The following is a 22,409-nucleotide window of genomic DNA, read 5'->3' as shown; positions in this document are numbered from 1 at the left end:
CAATTAAAAGATCATTGAGACTTCTGGCTATTTGCTGGGTTATGTAAATATTGCAAAGAAAGTTGTCCTATTGTTTTAGCAATTGGTTAAATACTTCATTATGTTATATCTGCATACTGCCAAAACTGAACATATTTTAGTCTCTATTTGCAACTGATTATGCTATGAAGAATGTAAATGTCGGAAATCTGGTTAATGCTGGCAGCAGCGATGTTCTTCACGTTAAAGTAAATCAAAATAAATGTCATGCTGAATGTATTCGCGGTGACTCTTCAAATGTCCTAAACAGCATTCACAGTCGATCAGAATCTGGCCCCTGTGCATGCAAAAGTAGTTCTGGGCAAAGTTAATTTCAGAGCTTTTGTTGAAGTTATCAAAGGATGGTAAGGCAAATGTTTCTTATAGGACACATGCAAGAACATCTCCTTTTGAGTCTGTAACAGTGGTCGTGGTTAGTGTAGATTTATCAAATAGTAATAAATATCCAAACGAGAACTGCAAAAATCCATTCCAGTACTTTCATGTCTTCTGACCTCGCAACACAATCTTCTTTTGAACACTAGATGTGTCCATTGAGATCTATATTGAGTCCCTTTTCCTAGTAGGTCTGCAGTTTCTCCATCAAGTAAAAACAAAGTCCAAGTGATTTCGTTGGAAGAAGAAAGCAAATTGGCCATTGACTTCATTCTCTAAGGAGTGAAGTAGCCCAGTCTAAAACATTACTATTAATTCCTACAGCAGTGGAATGATGAGAATGGCACTATCTACTCTGTCAATTGTTGCTAACATATCATGTAAAATCGGATTATTTGCACATTTATCATCAACTGACATATAGCAAGTAATGGAGTAATAGGGCGATAAATGGAAGGATATTTGGTATTTAGGCGGTCTTCCTCTCCGCTTATGGTGACTTACTAAACTGTGTTTAATTCCATTAACAAAATCCTCCTTCGATTCATCCTTGAACATAAGGAAAGACCTCCATTCTCTCTCTCACACAGAGTCAGGTATGTTATTCTGAAACATGTTTCAGAATATGTCCTCTAGTTGAAGATCTTGTATCTGAAAAGTTGGTCACTAATAAAGGGAACATGAATGACTTAGTTCCACTTTATTATGGAAACTCAACATTTTGCAGAGAATAAACATTGTTCCACTTTAGCTGGAGAATGGCCACATCTGAACACTGATATATCCAGAACACAGCATGCTATTGGACCATATGGAGTGGTTCGTTCTGAAGTGGTCTCTCAACACAAAGTTCTGCAAAGTTCATGACATCCAGGGTATTATACAAAAGACAAAAACTATGGTATTTGTGAGAGCTTAAGACAATTCCATTGTAAGGTAGATAATCATGGATGTGCTAGACCCAGGATGTACAAATATCCTGTTACTGCTTTTGGTTACAATACTGTGTGGGCATGATTAAAATAAAAAAGTAGTGGGTACCAGTATGAACCTTTTCTGCCATTTTAACATTCTATATAGTGGAAGATCTGGTTATTGGCGTAAAATGGCTAAAAGAGTAAAAATTATCGTTGTTGTTTCATATTGAGAAATCATCAAGGTAAAGATAAAAGTCATATGTTTTACGGCTCTCAGCTGAATTAAGCCCATGCCTGCAAGTGCCATGAGATTAGAGTTTGGTGTTAAGTAATGCAGAGCAGCTGTGGTGCAGCTTTTCTTAAACACATTAAACTATGAGTGTTGTGTGCGTGAATAGGTGTGTGTGTGTGTGTGTGTGAATGGGGGGGTGTTGTGTGCAAGTGTGTGTGCTTGTGTGAATGCGTGTATGTGGGGGATGGGAGGAGTGTTGTGGCCATGTGTGCATGTATGTATGTATGTGCGGTGTGTGCATGCGTGGATCGGGGGGTCAGTACAGGGATCGGGGGAGTGGGGGGGGGGGTCAGTACAGTGGGTCAAGGGGACATCACTGCTTTGGGGAGGTGGGGGCTCCTGATGGGGTCAGGGGTGATCCTACAGGTAAGAGGTGGGGTTGGGGAGTCATGTAGTGGCGACAGGAATTAGGATTCCTGTCGCCAGTATCCTTACCGCCAGGGATTTGGTGGCGGGATGCACCACGGAATCCCTGGCGGTAATGATACTCAAAATACCACAGGCGGTGTTAGATGGACCGCCGGACCAAAGGTAGTCAACTTTCGGCCAGACGGTCCTACCCCCCCCTGGCGGTACAGGTGGTGAAGTGGCTGCAATGCACTACCCTTGTCATAATTTGGCGGTCCTACACCGCCACACTGTCGGTGATCTGGCCGCCACCACCGGCGTGGCTGGGCAGGACCGCCAGGGTTATAATGACCCCCTAAGTTGTTACTAATCATGGAAAAAATATGTTGGAAAAATTGGAGGATATGGTCTTTTCTGAACTAAATTTGCTGGATGTGTGCTCAGTGTCAACATTTATATTGTAAAGACAAGGAACACCTTCTATGATCTAGAAGAAAATAAAATACATTCAATGTTTACTCACAAAACCCGGTAAGAATCATGTATTATATTATATTCTAATTAAGTGTGACAAAAGCAGCCTTTGTGCCTGAATGTTAGGATCTGATTTTTAAAGAGTTTTTTTGGTTTCCTTGGTCTTTGTGATGTGTGAGCTTTAAAAAGGAGATGGCATGGCCTGAAAAAGCACAATCTGATATGCAGACTTTCTGGGCAGGGGATTGAAATATCTTCACATATAATTTTAATAATGTGTTGAAGCAGCTTTTGAGGATGACCGAATCAAATTAATTCCGTAGAATTTAATTTATTCCATGGATTATTTCATAAATATAAATAAGGACAGGTTGAAATTAGAGGTTGTGTTGGCACTCAGGTGAGCTTGTTTTATCAGTTTTAACATAAGAATAAAAAGCATCTGAAAACAATTGCATAGTAAAGCTTATTCACCTTAAAATACAGAAAAAGGCCATGTACAAGCTTCCATTTGCAGTCAAAAAAGATGTGGATTGCAAGATTTCAGGTAGTAGTTTGTGTATGTAGTATTCAGATTTTCGTCTTCGGAGAATAGCTGCAATCTGTCAAAGAAAACAATCTGTTAGCGGGATGAACAAGCATTTGAAGAATGATTTCAATTAAAGTAGACCAATATTAACTACTACTTTATTATCATCCGGGTACTTGACATACATACAATTTTAATCACCAGAAGCAAAACACAAAATTAACTGAAATTCTAATGAACAGACCCTTTCTGCATATTAACCCCGTGTATCCCCGAAAGATCTGTTCTTTATGTGTATGAGAGATTGTAAATATTTCCCTCAGATTGTCATTTTCTATGTCCCTACACCAGTAATGTTTTTTGTTTATTCAGAACTCTTCCATGCACTTGTAAATCGGCCAGAAGCATCCAGGTCCCTTTTAGTAAAAGTGCAACGAGGGAACAATCATTTCTATTTTTCTTCTTGGATGTGAATATTCCTTACCTATTCAATTTATTCCAATTTTAGATGCTTTGGGGACAATTCACAGAACCACAAAAGAGTATGTGAAATAGTACAACATGGGTGCTGCTTTACATACTCCAAAATGTCTTTTGAATAGGCCCAAGAAAGACTAAAATAGAAAACAAAAATAATAATTTAAGCATCTTTCCCAGATCACCCACAACTCCGGCCATCTCTAGACCAAGAAACCCCCACACTCCCAGCCAAATGTATCACAAGGCTTAAAAGTGGCGTAGAAAACCTCAGAATCCAACGCAGGGAGCACATTTTTTTAAGGAAATAAACAGTCAATGTCTTCTTGGTATGCATCAAGAAAAGCTTGATTCTTGGCTAAGGGAGAGGCTATGCTACAATTTTGGGCCAAATAAAGAAAATGCCTAGCTGTGAATATTAGCTTTTTAACCAGGCGATTCGCCGTTCAAGCAGTCAGGACATAAAGTTGTAATTAAAACACCCTGGACTGTCTTTATCACTGTAAAAGGTTAAGCTATAAATGGCAACAATCGGCCAAAACCCAAATGGGCCCAAAGCACTCCACAAACACTGCCACCCCTCTACCCCCCCTTCGAACTAAAGCATCTCATCCCAACAGCAAGGAACAGGAGATTTGACTCTTTAGTGTGTTGATTTCACATATGGGCCAGCAGAGCTTGGCTAACTCCCAATATAGTTCCACTTGCAATGGCGAGGGCTGCACATTTTGGGCTTCGGTAAGCTGCTACCTGGAAAACCCTACCAGACCCAGTGACTTCTGAAAAGTAGACATCTTGGGAAGTCCAGGGTAGTGTGCTTCAAATGCACCCCACACCATTATCTTACCCACAATGCCCTGCAAAACTCCAACTTTGCCTGAAGTCACGCATTTACCCGACATTTCCTTATTCTCCAGGAATCTACAAAATTCCTACCACCCAGCATTGCCCCATCTGTGCTGATAAAAACTCTGCCCCACTTATGTGGCTGGGTCTAGTGCCATGGACAGGAACTGATCCAGCCGAGGTCAATAAGAGTCTCCACGCAAGCGCTCCCATTGTCCTTGGTTTGATCCATTGCAGCTGCGCCATTTTTATTGCCACAGGTGGGGCAATGCTGGGTGGTAAGAATTATGTGGATTTCTGCAGATTCCCAAAGTTTCTATAGCAGAAATGTAAGCAAAATGGTTGATTTCAGAAAAAGTTCGAAGTTAGCCGGGCATTGCATGAACGAAAACCTAATGGGATCCACAGTCACCCTCTTGGATTTCCCCTAGATGTCTAGTTTTCAAAAATGTACAGGTTGGCTAGTTTTCAAAATCTAGAGCTACCCACATCGGTAAAAGAGGGTCTGTTTTTGGTGGAAAAATGCGCTGCGTTCATGTTGTTTCTTAGGCAGTTTCCTGTTGCGGTCACTAGGTCTACCCACACTAGTGTTGTACTATTTTTGTTGGGAGACTTGAGAAAATGTCAGGTGGAAGGAAGTTTGGGGCTCCCCACAGTTTCCAGAACTTTCCATCATAGAAATGTGGGGAAAATGTGTTTTTTTCCCCTCACTGTTTGAGGGATTCTGGGTAAAAAAAAAAAAAACATGGGGAGAGTCACGCATGTCAACCAACCCTGGATACCCCTAGGTGTCTGGTTTGAAAAAATGTACAGGTTGGCCAGGTTTCCGTAGGTGTCGGCTGAGCTAAGATTCAAAATTTAGAGCTACCCACAATGGAAAAAGAGGGTCAGTTATCGGTGGAAAAATATGCTGCATACATGTTGTGTTTCGAGCAGTTTCCTGATGCGGGCACTAGGTCTACCCACACAAGTGAGGTATCATTTTTATCGGGAGACTTGAAGGAATGCTGGGTGGAAGGAGGTTTGTGGCTCTCCACAGTTTCTAGAACTTTCCATCACAGAAATATGAGGAGAACATGTTTCTTTCCTGACAGCTTGAGGTTTGCAAGGGATTCTGGGTAACAAAATGTGGGGAGAGCCACACAAGTCAACCCACCCTGGATACCCCTATGTGTCTAGTTTAAAAAAAGAAATAGGTTGGCTAAGTTTCCCTAGGTGCTGGCTGAGCTGGGGTCCAAAAGCTAGAGCTACCCTCATCAGAAAAAGAGCGTCAGTTTTCAGTGGAAAAATGCACTGCATACATGTTGTGTTTTGGCCCGTTTCCAGTCACAGGCACTAGATCTACTCACACAAGTGAGTTACCATTTTTATCGGAGACTTGGGGGAATGCCGGGTGAAGGAAGTTTGTGGCTCCCCACAGTTTCCAGAAATGGGAGGAACATGTGTTTTTGTAGACAAATATTGAGGTTTGCAAGGGATTCTGAGTAACAAAACCTTGTGAGAGCCACAAAAGTCACCTCATCCTGGATTCCCCAAGGGGTCTAGTTTTCAATAATGATCTGGTTTGCTAGGTTTCTCTAGGTGCTGGCTGGTCCAGAGCCCAAAATCCACAACTAGGCACACTGCAAAAAAACTGTCAGTTTTTACTGGAAAATGTGCTGTGTCCACTTTGCGTTTTGGGACGCTTCCTGTCACAGGCACTAGGCTTACCAAAACAAGTGAGGTACCACTTTTACCATGAGACTTAGGGGAATACAGAATAGTAGAACAAGTGTTATTACCAATTTTCTTTCTCTGCACTGCTCTTTCCAATGCAGGACGGTGTGTAAGAAAGAAGTCATTTTGAGAAATGCCCTCTAATTCACATGCTAGGATGGGAATTCACAAATTCAGAGATGTGCAAATAACCACTGCTTCTAAACTCCATTCCCTGTGCCCATTTCGGAAATACATATGTTTCCTTGATACCTATTTTTCACTGTTTTAGCAAATTAATTACTGTACACCCGGTACACAATGAAAAAACATTGCAAGGTGCAGCTCAGTTATTGGCTCTGGATACATAGGGTTCTTGGTGAACCTACAAGCCCTATATATCACTGCAACCAGAAGGGTCCAGCGTACTTAACAGTATATTGCTTTTGAAAATCTGTAATAGAAGTTACAGATGAAAACCTAGACAGAAATGTCTGTATTTTTCAACTCAGTAACAATATTTTTTTATTTCAACTGTTAGTTTCTATAGAAAAACCTTGAAGGATCTACTCAAATGACCCATTGATGAATTCAGAATGTTGTCTACTTTTCAGAAACGTATAGTTTCCGGGATCCACCATTGGTTTCACACCCGTTTCTACCACTTACTGAAAGGAGGTTGAAAGCATAAAAAATAGGAAAAATGGACTATGTTCCAGTAAAATGCCAAAACTGTGTTGAAAGATTTGGTTTTCTGGATCAAATCTGCCTGTTCCTGAAAGCTTGGAAGATGGTGATTTTAGCACTGCAAACCCTTCGTTGATGCTATCTGCAGGGGGGAAAAAACAGACACTTTCTTCTGCAGCATTTTTTTTCCCATTTTTCCCAAAACACCCAAAATTTAGCTGTAATTAGACTAATTTCTCGGTGAATCGAAAAACCCTGCATATGGTTAAAATCCCCAGCATGTTGGAAAAAAACAGATGCAAATTTGGCATGGATAGCTTATACAGACATAAAGTTATGGAGGCCTAAGCATGAACTACCACAAATAGCCAAAAAAGATCTCAGCACTTGGGGGGTTAAGGCCTAGCAGCATAGGGGATAAAGATGCAATGCTGCATTCAGAGCAGAACAAATTACAAATCTACCAATAGCAAAACAAAAAATATTCTGTGGGAGGGTCGAACACATAAAGGGAGGAACCCACCAAACAGGAGAAAGGCAACTGGGACCGAATTGAAAGCCATCCAATCTTCAGCAAGGATTGGCTCCGTGGAACATGGCATACAATGCTGTCTACCGACAGACATCTGGAGCTGTTTATAGCGAGACAGCAAACAGGCACGTTGCTTGATCTAGCATACAGAGCACATCATTCAACATGTGTAATGTGACTTTCTAAGTAGTGCAGAGTTGAACTTGAATAGTCATCATTAAGTAAGCAATCATGCTAAAGAAGATCTTTCTTTTTAAATGTTTTTATTGGATCATCTATCGAAAGCGTGTACTATTGAGTTGGGTAAAAATTAACATCTGTTATCAGCTCCTAGACACCAGGGAAATAGCAGCTTGGTCTACAAGTGCGTTAAATATTACACGATTTTCACTGCAGTGCTTAGTATCAAACATAATCCTCTGGCGGTTTCACAGAGCAGTTGATATGTCAAAGGAATTTACAATGGATATTAACTGACAAGTAAAGTTAATTGTTTAGATTTAGCAACATTACAATCCTAATTTTGGAAATAGTCAAGAAATGATGTCTTATATCTATTGTTACCTTACCAGATGTCTTCTCTCTACCCCAACAGGGTTAGTTTAGCTTCTAAAAGGAACTGTGACTATAGCATGGTAGAAGGGGAACAATCTGTATAAAGTCCCCCATCATCCGGTGCCTCTTTCGCTATATGTAGGGAACCACAAGTATTAAAACCACTACTTTTTTCATCAGCAACAGGGTGCCTTTCCAATATCTAGGAACTACATTACAACTCCACCAAACAAAGAATACTCATATGTGGGATGGCCACACCATAAAGGTGTTGAAATTCAAGCATACATACGATCTACCCAACATTATGGGATCAGGTACCACTTAAAGCATAGATGTACTCTCAGTTACTTCCTAAAAAATATAGTTTCCAATGCAGTTCATTTGTTTGAGTTCTGCTTCATTTTATTTAGGTGAATCAACAACTAACAGGGGTTTTTATAACTCTTTTTATTGGGTTAAAGACATGTATAACAGCATCAGTATAAACAAAAGAACAGTGTTGCATAGTAACCAGGTACACCCACTTCAGTAAACCATCTTTGCATGAGATCACATCAGAATCGTTTTGCCTGTGGAGTGAAGCCATAGGCATTCAGTCTCCCCAAACTACACGGTGTTTCTCTGGGCAGCTGCAGGATTTGAATACAAATGTTCCTGCTGTGGCGCAGTAGTCCATCCCGCAAGTCCATTCAATGATTGGCGGTGCCAGCTCGGATCTCCAATATCACACTATGTCCCTTTCAGCAATAATAAGAAAGCCCTTTGCAACAAGGAGTCTCGTGTTGGCTCCCTCACAGCCCTCATCCCCAGTAAAATCAGTTTGGGTTCGTGTACCACTGTTCTACCCACCACCCACAATAGTGTGTCACATACGTTCCACCAATAGCGGTGTTTACATCTTAAGCACCGTGGGTCTACGCTTTTCTCATCCTGTTTAGCCTTGTTGGGCTGTAGGGTATTCAATGTAAATATTAAAGTTGGATTAGTCACAATCTCATTGATACCATCAGTGCCCTGGGAGTAATTTTGGCCTCTACCCAGTTGCCTCTTCTAAGAGTCTCACATCACGTTCCCACCATTCCCTCAGCACCGCTACTGGGGTGTGTTTTTTTTTTTTAATCAAGGTGTGGTATAAATTGAAGATCCTTTTCCTACCTATCCGTGACTCTCTGATGTGTGCCTCTAGGGGGAGAGCTTGTGCGCAATTAGTAGAGGCCTCTATTGCATGACGCAATTGCAGATAATGAGAACACTGTGTTCTATGCAGCGTATATGTGTATCTGAGGTATTGGGATTTGCACATGAAGTTGCTTTTCCAGCCATTCCCTAGTTTGGATATGCTAATTTTATACCATGCTCGGAAGCCCTTCAGGGTGGCTGTGTGTCTGAGACAGCTTCCGTCCCATAGTTGTGTTTCAGCCATCAGCACTCCATGCCATTTGATCCACAGCAATGCCTGATGCTTGCACAACAGGGATGTTTTGAGCTGCGGGTTTAAGGGTTGTGGGCGCACAGGAACCATAAAGGAAAATGAGTGTACCACGGCACTCAAGACTGCAGAGTTCTAACTCTATGGAGGAATCATCTCGATCTACAAAGAGCAAATCATATAGTGGTATAAATTGACTAGCCCAATAATATAGCTATATATCTTCCATTCCTACACTCCTGTTGTAGGGGGCGAGTACACATTTTTGGGAGGAGATGGATGGCCGACCTTCCATCCAGACCTTGCGCCCAGAGGAATTTCACTATTGTTGACTGTAGAGTATGGAAAAGGGCAAGTGGCAAGTTGTATGGGTAATTCTGCAGCGTGTAAAGGGGGAGTGCCATCATCTTAAACAGCGCTCCTCTACCCGCTACGTTCAGTGGGAGAACTTCTCAAAGGTCCATGTCCCTCGGTAGTGTGGTTACTAAGGCTGTAATTTTTAGGGCCCATGCCCACTGTTTAGTGACAGCAATGTGCATGCCTAAATATTTGAAGTGGTTGTTCACCCAGCGGGATGTCAGCCTTTATGAATCATTGAATCAGTTGAGTGCATTTAAAGTGTTCCTTTCTGTCAACCCAAAACCTCTGTTTCCACTATTTGAAAGCTAAACCTTCCACATCTCTTCTTTTTCCCAATTACAGAATGAAATATTGTTAAAAATCCTTTCACTGACAAAGGTTCAATGCACTCCTTTACAAAGTAGAATGTATTTATGCATCGTAAGGGCAGTAAAAGGGTTAACAGGAGAAAATTCGAGCAGCAAAGACAAAGTCAAATCTTTATCATGCCTTACTGTCACATTTGAAAAACTCAATAGGATTAATTTAGCGTCCAACTGGGCAGTACATTCCTTTCTATAACTTCTCCAGAGCCAGGGAACATCTTTAGTAGGACATGTTCCTGTGGTACCCACACTTTCTTTACAGACTTTGCCCCAGCCTATAACTTTAATTGTGCTGTTAAGATGTAACGATGAACATCTAGGTTCACAAGACCTCCATTTTGTGTTTGCAGACACAGTACTTTTTCTTTGAACTCTGGACACTATACCTGTCTTTATGAATAAAACTATGTTTTATTGTATCCATATATTTATTATATCCAGTGGTATTTCGACTGGAAGTGATTAAAACGTGTACACATATTGAGGGATAAAGCTAGTTTTTAAGTCTTGACTTCAACAGCGTGCGCACTGCATGCACTCTCGCTTGCAAGAGATTGTATACAACAAGGTGCTAGTAGCCCATCCACTTCTTAATATTTGTTAGCTTCACCCTTATGTGATGCCTTATAATTGGCCAGAGCATGCTATCTTCACTTCCTTTCCTTTCAGCTGGAGCATAGACCAAGAACTAATTGCTTCAGCTTCATTGCTGTCCTTCCATAGATTGCGCTATGATTGAGGTTCTACTTTTATTTTTTCTTCTTCCTGGCCGTTCTTGTTGAGAATCTTGGCGTTTGTAGCTACTTTTTACTATGCAACACACAATTCAAAGAAGCCTTTTTCTCCTGTGAAATGGATGTTTATTGTGACATCAGTTGTTATCTACTTTTATTGTGACAGCAGATGTTCTCCGCTTCCAAATGCATTTACACTAAGACACGAAAGAAATTGTTTTTTTAATGTAGTAGCAGTTTTTGCCACCTATGGGGTGATAAGCTGATTTGTTTGGAGTCACAGAGTCACAAGGGTGTTGTACCAAGACCTTACAAGCAGTGGCAAAAGCAAAACGGTCTCACCTTTGAGCTTATTGGCTCTGCCATTGCCTTTTGTTCAGGCTGTACAGCATGGTCATTGTCGGCTTTGGCAATGATGTGTAACCATGCTGAATATCAGAGTGACTAATGTGCAGCATGGCTAAAAATGGTAATAAAAAAAAATGGACAGCGATTCATACAGCAGCAATACACTTTTATAAAAGTCATCGCATGGCTGCATCATAGTGCTTATTTAAATTAGTTTGAGGCACACCATAAAGCATCCGCACTGCGGTACAGCATTGCTACAAACCATTGTCAAAGCAAATAACTTTCATAGGCGAGACCTATTAGCTTTGGCAATGACTATTACACAAGTAATTTTCCAACCATGATACTTTGAGTCCTCTCAAACTCTGTAGGTCTCTAGCAGAACCAGGACAATATATCTGTGTAGTGGTTTGTGAGATCTGATTTTGTAAACTCCTACGTATCTAACTGTATTATATTCCCAGTTGTATTATTTCCTGTGCTATCTGATCCCCATGTGATATTTAGAGACTTAAGATTGCTTTGTGCATAATAAATAATTAATAACAAAAACAAGTAATGATTAAATGTAACTGATTTATGATACTGGCATTTTCTGGACTATTTCATCCAGTTAGGACAGGCATGTGGTAGAATAATGTCTCATTAGGCACACAATCAGCTGCGATTAACATATAATGTAATTATATAATGTGTAATAATAAGGCGAATGGGATATCGGTCATGTTGTGGCATTAACTGGGGCTGCAATTTTCATCCTTTGCAGAAATTAAATGCACAACAAGGTCGACAAACCTTTTGACCCACCTCAATAATTTAGACATCATGGCGAATGTGGCCATGGAAGGAAAACTCCAATCAAGAATTTAGTTCAAAGCTTTATTACAAACACAAGCTCAAGGTCATGTAAACTATGCGCAAAACCAAGTTAAAAAGATACATAATCACCAGCGGTTGCCCAAGGCGACAAAATAAAATCAGGCACACGAACATCAATAAAAAGAAACATTCAAAGGGGATAATACAGAAAGTCAATAGAAATATTTGAGACACAGAAATTAAGCGATGCACAGATTTTACAATAATGTAGTCAATTAATATTCAATCAAGTCAATAATCATTGGCTGGGCATATGTCAACCCCACAAATAACCAAATTAGGGATATACATGTGTGGCGAATAACGTGGGCAAAATACAAAAATACAAAATTTGTCACTGAGGAGAGTTCATACTAAGAGAAACGGGCACCATCCAATCAAAATCATTAGAAAACTTCAGGTTGGAACAGTCCAACATTCTCCCCGGTCTGTCATCAGAACATCTCCTCTTCTGTGTGACTCTAATGGGTTATAACAAATTGTATTGTAATGCTTGTTCCTTCATTACATTCATTTCAAGGCCAAATGAATACTGTTCTTATATGGTTAGATAAACAACAGACCTTCACAAATGAGACCTTGCTTCTCATGGGAACGAAATCTGAAAGAAGGCTTTACTTTATGAAAAAACAATTCTGCACTTTTACATAACAGCAAGCTCTGTAGGCTTCAGTTAGGCTAACACAAGTAAATATAAAATGCAATTGATTAACACTTGTTACTAAAAGACACATAATACGCAAACTTATTAATTCAGCACTAATAATATTTCATCGGTATAAGTAAAACATTCCCTTTAAATGGAAAAGCTCTGGTATTACACTACATTAAGTATAACAGAGAAGTGCATTTATCTCACTTGCACATATTTTCAGTCATTAATGTTTCATAAAACGCAGGAAACTTAAATTAGTTTTGACCTAAACTATTAGTTAAGAGTCTAAACCACATTTTAACATTAACTTTAACCTTCTAGGCATGTGATTAAATCAAAAAGGAACCTGATGGCACATTTAAAATGTAATCAGTGCATCTTTTTAGCTTTTCTCTCTTTTATGTTTGTGAACTTCAATTTGTCACAGTCTGCTGACTTCAGTGACATGAATAATAAAGTTAAAATGTACACTCTATTATAACCCATCCACCAAACTCTTAATATGACCCTTAGTGGCCAATTTTAATAAAGTCTATCTGATCAGCTGAGGCAGGCCCCACACTAGCCGACCAAGTGTCACCATGGTTTGAATTCTGGCATTCCTGTTCAAGTATGCAATATAAACTACGGCACATAAAAATCAGGTCTTTGCTGGGTTGTATTATTAACTAAAATGAGGATTCTATCATTGTGAGAATTATTCTTCCAGTATGTATCAAGTACTTTCATGCTTTACTATCAAAGATTTTAATTACCATACAATGTTATTTAATTGATTATATAGGGGGTTATTCCAACTTTAGAGGAAGTGGTAATCCGTCCCAAAAGTGACGGTAAAGTGACGGATATACCACCAGCCGTATTACAAGTCCATTATATCCTATGGAACTCGTAATACGGCTGGTGGTAAATCCGTCACATTTGGTACGGATTACCACCTCCTCCAAAGTTGGAATAACCCCCATAGTCTTTTTATGCTTAAACATCAACGCCAGAAGTTATTAATTCAAAAAACATGTTCTTTGGAGAGTCAGTATTTTGGGGTGCTGAGAGCTTAATCATTTTCCCTCTTATTATGGCATTTGCTATGTTCCAAAGTGTCATCCTTATAATTGCCTCTATTTTATTGGATTTAAAAGGTTCATTTCTGGTGTGAACAATTTTCTACCAACCGAAGGGATCCTTTAGTAACGTTTTATTGATTTTAGAGTATGGGTTAGACTGTGGATTGGAGAGTAACAAAAGGATGGAGAGCATTTGATTTCAGGTTGTGGCCTCATGATGCTCTTACAAATGTCCTGTGCTTATTAAAGGTATAATCCATCCTGTGATACCCTGTGTGGACATGTGAATATTATTTGCATGAAGATCCTGAGTTTGCAGAAGACGAGGATTTCATCAGGGCCAAATATTTTGCATTAGTACCTTAGGAGTGCTGAGTGATACTGTCATTTGTGGGCTGAACCTATTGAGGGGAATAAGTACTGTATTAATTTTCTATTTCAGAAATCGATGAACTAGCTACCTATCACTATTGCTACTCCTCTAATTTTGGATGTGTAACTGGAGTAAAACTGGAAGGGACACTTGTTTAGACTTAAATCTGCATATGCCAGGATCCATACGTCATGATCAGCAAATGTTTATACCACAGGAATGGAATATCAATTTACATGTATAGAAGCTTACTGAAGCCGAATCCTGCACATTAATAAGGAACTAAGACCTTGGACGTTTAGGGGTAACATTCATAAGGGACAAATCTTAGCATGCGTGTTATGTTCTATATAGTTGTGTTAGCTTGTATGTGGTGTATACCTCCAGGTCCTCATGTTTGCACCATTCTATATAGTGCCATTTACTTCACCTAATTTTGTACAATGAACAACATCTAATCTCAAGTCCATCTCTATGGTGTAAATTATTTAACACGTTCCCTGGCCAATCCTGCATTCAGAAGCTTACATTACTTCTTGTCTGACTACTCCTCAACTATAATATATATATCTACACACAGAAAAAAACATTTAAAGAGGTTCAAACAACTTGTTCCCCTGCCACTTTGTATTAATCATTGAGATATCAAAACTGATCAATTTATTTTAGACTATCACACTACATATCGTACATGAAGGCATCACAAAGACACAGAAAAAGACACACAATAAATCAGCAAGTGTTCTGGTTGATTAAGAACAATCCTAATAATAGAAAATGTCATATATAAATCCCATTTTAGATTTCCGACCAGCTAAACAGTAAACATCACACTTAAATGCAGCAGTCACAGGACAAAATCTGCTATTTGTGTTGTAACTTCTTTGAAGATTGTGAGATCTCAATGATGGTGAGATGGATACATTAGACACAATCTTGAGAAGCTGGAAAATTGATCACGCAGCAACAGGATTAAATTAATTTTGGATAGTGTCAAATACCGACCTTAGTTTGTTAGTGCAAAACATTCTTAAAATGAGTAGGTTTAGAGGACAAAGTTAGTTGTTCCTGACAACTATGATATGAAAAAACAAAAACATGAACTGTGTAGAGATAATTTGTGATCTCTGGAAGAGCACATCATCATGGGACTCCACCTGGTGGCCAACAGAACTAAGACCACCACCTACCACCACTCATGCCAAGAACCTGGGGATCATCAACGACAGCAAACTTTCAAATTCAACATGATCGCTAAAGTCATTGCCATCACCACCTCATGCTTTCATAATCTAAAGATGCAAAGAAAGATTTTTAAATGGCTCCCAATCAGCACCTGGACAACTATTACGCTCGCCCTTGTTACAAGCAAGCTGCACTACGTGAACACTCTCTATGCCAGGATCAATAAAACACTCACTAAAAGACTGCAGACCATTCAGAACTCTGCAGACAGAATCACTCTCAGCCTCTCATGCTGCACCCACATCATTAAGACCTCCACCTGCTCCCCATTCACAAAGGAGCACAATACAAACTCATCACTCACACTTGCAATGCAGTACTTAACACTGGCCCAGCATACCTCCACAATCATATCTGCTTTCACAAACCTTCCAGACACCTCTGCTTGTCTGGACTCCTACTTGCACAAATCCCACGCATATGGAAAAAAACAGAACCTGCAGTCGGGCCTTCTCCTACTTTGGTCCTAACGCAGGAAATGACCTCCCGTTTCACATAATAGCCTCCTCCTCACTTCTTGAATTCCGCAAAGAGCTAAAGATCTGGTTTTTCAAGTAGTTCTACTAGGCCTTAAATGTGGCTGGACTCACACCTGCTCAGCCCCAGGATACCTCCCGGGTGATAGTGTGCTTTACAAATATGCATAACATTCTGATCCAAAGTGGCCACAATTAACTTACTGTGTTAAATTACAACATCCCCAATGTGGAGTACGCTAAACATCTTGGCTTCCTTCTTGGACAAGAATATTAACCTTCAAGGATACAACAACAAAATGCCTAATGGGTACAATCTCAACTTAGACTCCTCGTTGGATTCAAACCTTTTATCCCAGATTTGGATTTGAATGAAATATTCCAACCTTTCATGCTGCCACAGTTGGACTATGATAAGTCACTTCTCATAGCAATTTCGAAATTGTGTTATTCTTACTAATAAAGTCCTGCCACACACAACGTGAAGTTTTGTTGAGAAAGGCTTTTGTTTAATGATAATGCATATTACATTAAAGTCAGTCCTGATTCCATATAAAACACAGTTATATTTCATATTAAGAGAATGCGTGTAGTATCCATATGGCCTAGAAAAGTACACAACTCATTTGAATGTTAATGCTAACTGTGTGGTCCTGACTACCATATTTTTAGAAACTCATTGTTTGCTGGTACTGGTCAAATTAACATGATAGAAAAGGAAAAATAAGGTTGCTTTAATGCCCATAGTTTCGTCGGCAAGAGGACATTGTTTGCACTTTTTATGGTGAAGGAGGAGCAGAGCAAGTGTCACACCCCCTCGATCAAGAAGACATAATTGTGAATTAAAGTATATAAGTTATCAGCGGAGGGGCGGAGTTACACACAGTGACCAGCTGTTGAGGGGGGTGCCGAGGGCTGAATTCCGACTGCTGACCCCATGACAACATACAGTATGTGGGGAATCTGTACCTGGCTTGGCATAGTTAAATTAAGGTTTAGCAAACGGATTGAGCCATATAAATTAGATGTCTGACAATACTGTGGCCAGGGAATAGACTAACATGAATATGATGATTCATATGTGATGAAATATGATTGGGCCTATCCAGCATTCTCTCTCATTTGCACATTATCTACTGGGTTGTTGAAAATAATGATCATTCTGAGTTAGATAATGTATAGATTCATACTAGGAAAGAAATAATCATTTAGTAGTAAAATATGAACTACTGTGTTTGTGTGTACTCATGTTGGGCTAACAGTGCTGAGGCCCATCTATCACCTGCAGATAAGAGATGTCCAGGCAGGTTCTCTGGCTCCTAACACTTTCTGTTCAACAAAGCATAACTCGTTGGAAAGGAACCAAGAGGATATGTTTCCTTTTTGAGTTATGTGGGACTACTGGGTGCGACCTCAATAACACGACTAAGCTGTCAATATCCTGCTCACAAACTGGTTATCTCAGGAAGCCAATATCACCTCTGCCGCATAGACACCCTTATCCTGGAAATACCAGCCTTCAAGAAGTCAAAAGCAGAAAAATATTCCCTCTCTTGAAGTGAACCTAGTGTGGAATTCCATCACACTGGTGACCGTGACAATATAATTCGGACACTTAAAAAAACAGAGTTGAAGAGCCTGTTACTTCTGCGCCAATTCCAAGTGCAGAAGGCCCTACAGCGGCTAGGTAGTGATTTAAACTGATTCTCTCCCCAGGACTGTCCCTGCTAATACTTTTAAAGATGTTACCACAGGTATTTTTATGTGGTAATGTTCAGATCGTATCATATGATATTCGCCCTCTGTACATGTATTTTATATATTAACTATGCATACAAAATTGCTAATATGTAACACACTCTGACACACACAAGGTCTTGTTACCACTATAAAAACTTTAAAATGAATGAAATAAAGTTCATTTTACTCAAATGTTCTTTTTAAACATTGACCGCTTATTGTTCACATTTCTAAACAGCACTTTTAAGTTCTTTTTCTGATGGCATATCTAGTTTTTTGAAAACTGATGCAACATCTTTTTATAATGCTCAAGATCAGCTACGTTTTCATTAAAACATGTTTGTAAATGCGCATGGTTGTTTTAGGGAAATCCAAATATCTATTTAACATGGAACGTGCCATTCAACTCAACTATGTGGCTATAAAAACACTAGCCTTGTCCTTATCATCTGCCCAGGAACCACCTCGGCCATTTCCTGCAGTTAACCACCAACCATGAGACTAAACTGAAGCAGGAATGTTGAAACTTTAGTGCCCTTTATAAGTCATTCTTATCCTTCATCCCTTAAATCAATATCACAAAGAACACTTAACCTTCCACACTTCCTGCTCTTGTCACTGCAAATCGTGTTAGCCGTGCCATGGTATAGGCCCACCTCTACCCAAGGCTGCCAGCTAAGACCACACTCAAGCTGCAGAGAGATGAGTACTATGCAGCCCTTCTTATTGTTAGCTTAAAGATATCTAAATGCACCACCCCTGCACTGATTGTTCTATGTTGATCTATGTTGGCTCACAAATGAGGAATATTCCAATGTTGAAGTCATCCACCTACTATACAAGGCCTTGCAAGGTTACATAACCAGGTATCTGGCTGAACAATGATTCGATGACAAAAGTCTGCTTCACCAAATAACCGCAACCTATCTGAGGACTGAAGGGGTTGATGGTCAATGCAGACACAAGGCTCTGCCATCTGGTGCTCTGCTCCCTTTAAATCCCACATCTGCGCAGAAATGGACTTTAAGAAGTTCAAGCGAAAGCTAACAAGTCTCAGGCTCGCACAACCTGTGGATAATGGGCGCTCTGTTGCCATTTAACCTTCCCTTCTAGACACCCCTAACACACCTGCTATTCATAGACCTACAATATACACACTATCCGTTTGCCTCCCGATACCTGCTAGCACCCGCCAACCATCAACATAGGAGCACCACCTTCCCTACAATCATATGAAAACACCTGGAAGCCAGTCTCAAGGCACTGCAAGCGTGCTTCATGAGCAAATTAATAACGCAATGAATATACTGCACGTGAATGTTTCCACTACACCTCCCATGTCAACAATAATTGTACATGTTCTGAGCGCCTAGGAGTGTTTAGTTTCTGAACCGAGGTGCATCCACCCTTTATCTCATCTGTTCGGTCCTCAAGCCGAGTGTTCACAGCCCTTAAGTCAGGAAGGTGCCTGAAAACTGTACATCACAGTTCATCAACCTCAGACGGTAAAGCCATAACTAATGAATGTCTTCACTCATCTCAGCCGTAGCTTAAATACTTGTGCAGCTGTGGAGCAAGTACGTCACCTAGTGTAAGTGTTTCCCGGGCAGTCATGCTCAGCTGTCATCTGGCAGCCACGCCATGCCTGAAGGGTACAACCCCTCGAGGTTAGATAACTGCTTATTCCAAGCACCCCAGTGATTTCTATCCTTAACTTCACTGCACGTGGCCTTTTCATAACCTCATTCGAGATTAAAATCGATTGAGCGAATTCTTTGTGTTTTGTCTCCCATGCTGAATAATAATAGACCTGTCAGAGGGTGCATATTTAGGCTGCATTCTGCTCTTTCACCCGAATGCACCAACACCTGTCTTTAACAAGCATTTACAATGCATCGGGTCTCGCGTTTGCTCATGTTAGAGCTGATCGCGTTGTAAACTCCTAACCCGACTTTTCACCTATCGGGCAAAAGTGCATTTATGTACACAACCCGAAAGTGAAATTGACTATGTAAAGCGCTCGACTTCTGCCAAGCGAGATCGCGCTCATAAATTAGAGAAAAAGAAGTCCACGAGCCCGATGGAAAACAGCGAGCCTCGCATGTTTTCTGTACTTGGTCGCTGTGCTCGAGGAGGGCTTGCTACCCGAAAAGGCATGACGTATGCGTGCCTTCGACTAATGAAAGCAAGCAGATTTTATTAGGCAAGCCCACGAACCAATAAAAAAACACTGACGTGAAGTTGACAGGGCTCCGAGCCCTTTTCTAAATACAAAAGGGTCTCGCTGCGATACGCATGCGCGAGCGCATGAAACGCAGGCACGAACCTAAAAAGGCACAGGTTGGTGATGCAATCTGCTGAATGGACTTTGTAAAGCGTGCAATGCCAAGTGCAATGCCTTGCTTATCTGTTTGGTCGATTTGGCAATTATTGAACTCGGGTGATGCCATCGAGACAGCTGCATGTCACACCACGTGGCTGGTGGCCAGGATCAGAAACAAAATTTGTCTCATAAGGCATCATACCTGGCGATTCCAGGACATTGCTCCACAGATGATATACTGAGAAGAGAAGGAAGCTAGGAAGACCTGTCTACACCTTACTTTTATGTGACGCTAAAAATAGGCCCAGCGTCATCCCACTCGGCCTAGACCAGTAATATAACAAAGGCCCCCTCGGTGGAGGGGGGCCGAGCTCAAGAGGGCCCCCTCAGCACAGTATCATCGCCTGAGAGCTCCTGAGGTGGGGGCATCTACGTTGCAGGTGAACCCTCAAGTTTTGTTACGCCACTGGCCTAGACCCTTCCACCGACTCCATTCCAGTGCTCACTACTTAGGCTAGACGTCTTCAGCATAGGTCAGAGCGAATCCACGAAATGATTGTGAAGGCCAGTGAGGAGGTGACTGATGAAACAGAGCCACGTCCTAATGTTTTAAGCTTACAACAGGTTGAAATAACCGTTTCAGGGCGAATGGCAAACTATTCACGTCAGCCGCACTATCTCTGTAGTGGAACTGATGTGAACAGCAGCACTGCTTAAGAAGTTTTTTCTGGTACAATGGAAAACCCTTCCTCATGTCCAGAGTGTTTTTTTTCTCTTAATGTGATGCGCGTCGCACACCGTGTACAGACGCCAAAACACAGTGCATGCAGACAGCACCTTTAGGAGCGATGCGCTTTCACTGATCGTTGCACGGGGGTGCACAATTCTGTCCACCAACACCAATCAGCCAGAACAGGTACCGCTGGAAAGCGGCCAAAGTCATTTGCTTAGTGGATCCCTGCTTGGGGATTGATGGCAGTGGGACTGTTAACCCCAAGCAGGGATTTAGACACTATTTTTTTTATAAACAAATGTTTTATTATTTAACATACACATTATATGATCACACCGTAACTCACTGTTTCATAAGATATCATCATGTTTCTTAATCAATACAGATGGGTGTAAGATGCTGTCAAATCTCAGTAATACAAGTAGCTCCAACAAAACTTGACATATTTCAGTGAGAATGACAGTACTACGGTCACTTGCTCTGGTTTCGATCTTTGATATTTCTTTCTTTTAGGATTAAAAATGTGGGGTGGGTTGACCCAGGTATTGGACCCATCCACTGCCCCTAAAGCGCTAACAGTATTCCTGCCTCCCTCAAACCTACTGCACATCAATGCAGATGAAAGCAACAGGACATCTGGATTCTGTTGGGCATAGCTTTGACATCTGGGCTAGCAGAGAGACGGAACTTCCGCTCACTTGCCATGGTGAATGGCTGCAATACTTGTGCTTTGGGTCAGCTAGCAACAAGGCACACCTAGCCGTGCTGGACCTTTCTGAAATCTAGTGACCAAGACGAATCCACAGTGGTGTAGCTTGCATGTACCCAGCTTCTTTTACTTACCAATAATGAAATGCAAACATCCAACATTGGCTTAAGTCATGCATTTTCCTCACCATTTCTGTGAGGGAAAGTTCCTGAATCTGCAGAGATCCACAACATTTGTACCACTCAAAGTTCCCACACCTCTGCTAATAAAAACGGTACCTCAGTTGTGTGGCTTGGCCTATCACCAACGAAAGGAACTGACTAAACCAGGGACCATGTGACGATCACATTGACTTCATATTGTCACCGTTTTCATCATTTCCTGTCACAGGTGATAGGCCCATCCACAAAAATGGGGTAAGTTTTGATCAAGAGAAGACTGTGAACATTTGTTTGTAACAACTGAACTTCTTTTCATTTTTGACTTTCACATGTGCTTACATTTGGAAGTCAAAAATGAAAAGACCACAATGTCGCAAAATGCCCTCTGAAACACTCTATATTATTGGCAACACCAGATTTAGAGGTGTACAAATAACCACTATTCCTAAACTCACTACCTCGGACACGTTTCAGACACGCATAGCATTCCTCCACACTTGTTTCCATTCATTAGATATTTCCCCCTATGAACTGCTGCATGCTCAGCACATAAATAAAATATCATAATAAGATGCAGCTGAGTTGTTGGCTCTCAGTTTTGTGTGCTTCTGGAAACCAACAAATACCCCTGTGACCAGAAGAGTTTGATGGATATAATGGTATATTACTTTTATAAATCGGCCATCAAGGCAAAAAAACTACAGATCAAAACATTGTCACCAATCAGCATTTTTCCCTTCTTATTTTAATTCATTTTTTAGTTCAACTATTTGTTTCTTTGAGAATACTGGGAGTAATCTACAGAAATGGTCGCCTGATGAAATCAGAATTTTGTCTCCATTTCATAGATGCATAGCTTTCTAGGTTCACCAATCGGTTTTACTCCTATTTCCACCACAAACTGCAATTAAGTTGAAACCTGAAAAATAGTAACACTGTGGTAAATAAATGGTTTTAAAAAATCTCTGCTAGTTTCTGAAAGCTGGGAAGGTGATGATCTTAGCACAGGAACCCCTTTGTTGATATCATTAGTTTAAGAAAAA

General features: G+C 40.6%; 1 protein-coding gene across 1 annotated transcript in view; it reads right to left on the bottom strand.

Annotated features, from left to right (window-relative positions):
* The window catches only part of TMEM135 (transmembrane protein 135), a 943,226-nt gene that overhangs the window by 854,786 nt on the left and 66,031 nt on the right, over positions 1-22,409 (bottom strand). Inside the window, exon 2 of the mRNA XM_069203998.1 lies at positions 2,920-3,047. Coding sequence (XP_069060099.1) covers positions 2,920-3,047 — 128 coding nt within the window. The remainder of the gene's footprint in view (positions 1-2,919; positions 3,048-22,409) is intronic.

The sequence above is a fragment of the Pleurodeles waltl genome, chromosome 8, assembly GCF_031143425.1.
Source record: "Pleurodeles waltl isolate 20211129_DDA chromosome 8, aPleWal1.hap1.20221129, whole genome shotgun sequence".
Classification (NCBI taxonomy): Eukaryota; Metazoa; Chordata; class Amphibia; order Caudata; family Salamandridae; genus Pleurodeles; species Pleurodeles waltl.
This window is presented reverse-complemented; position numbering and strand designations above follow the sequence as displayed.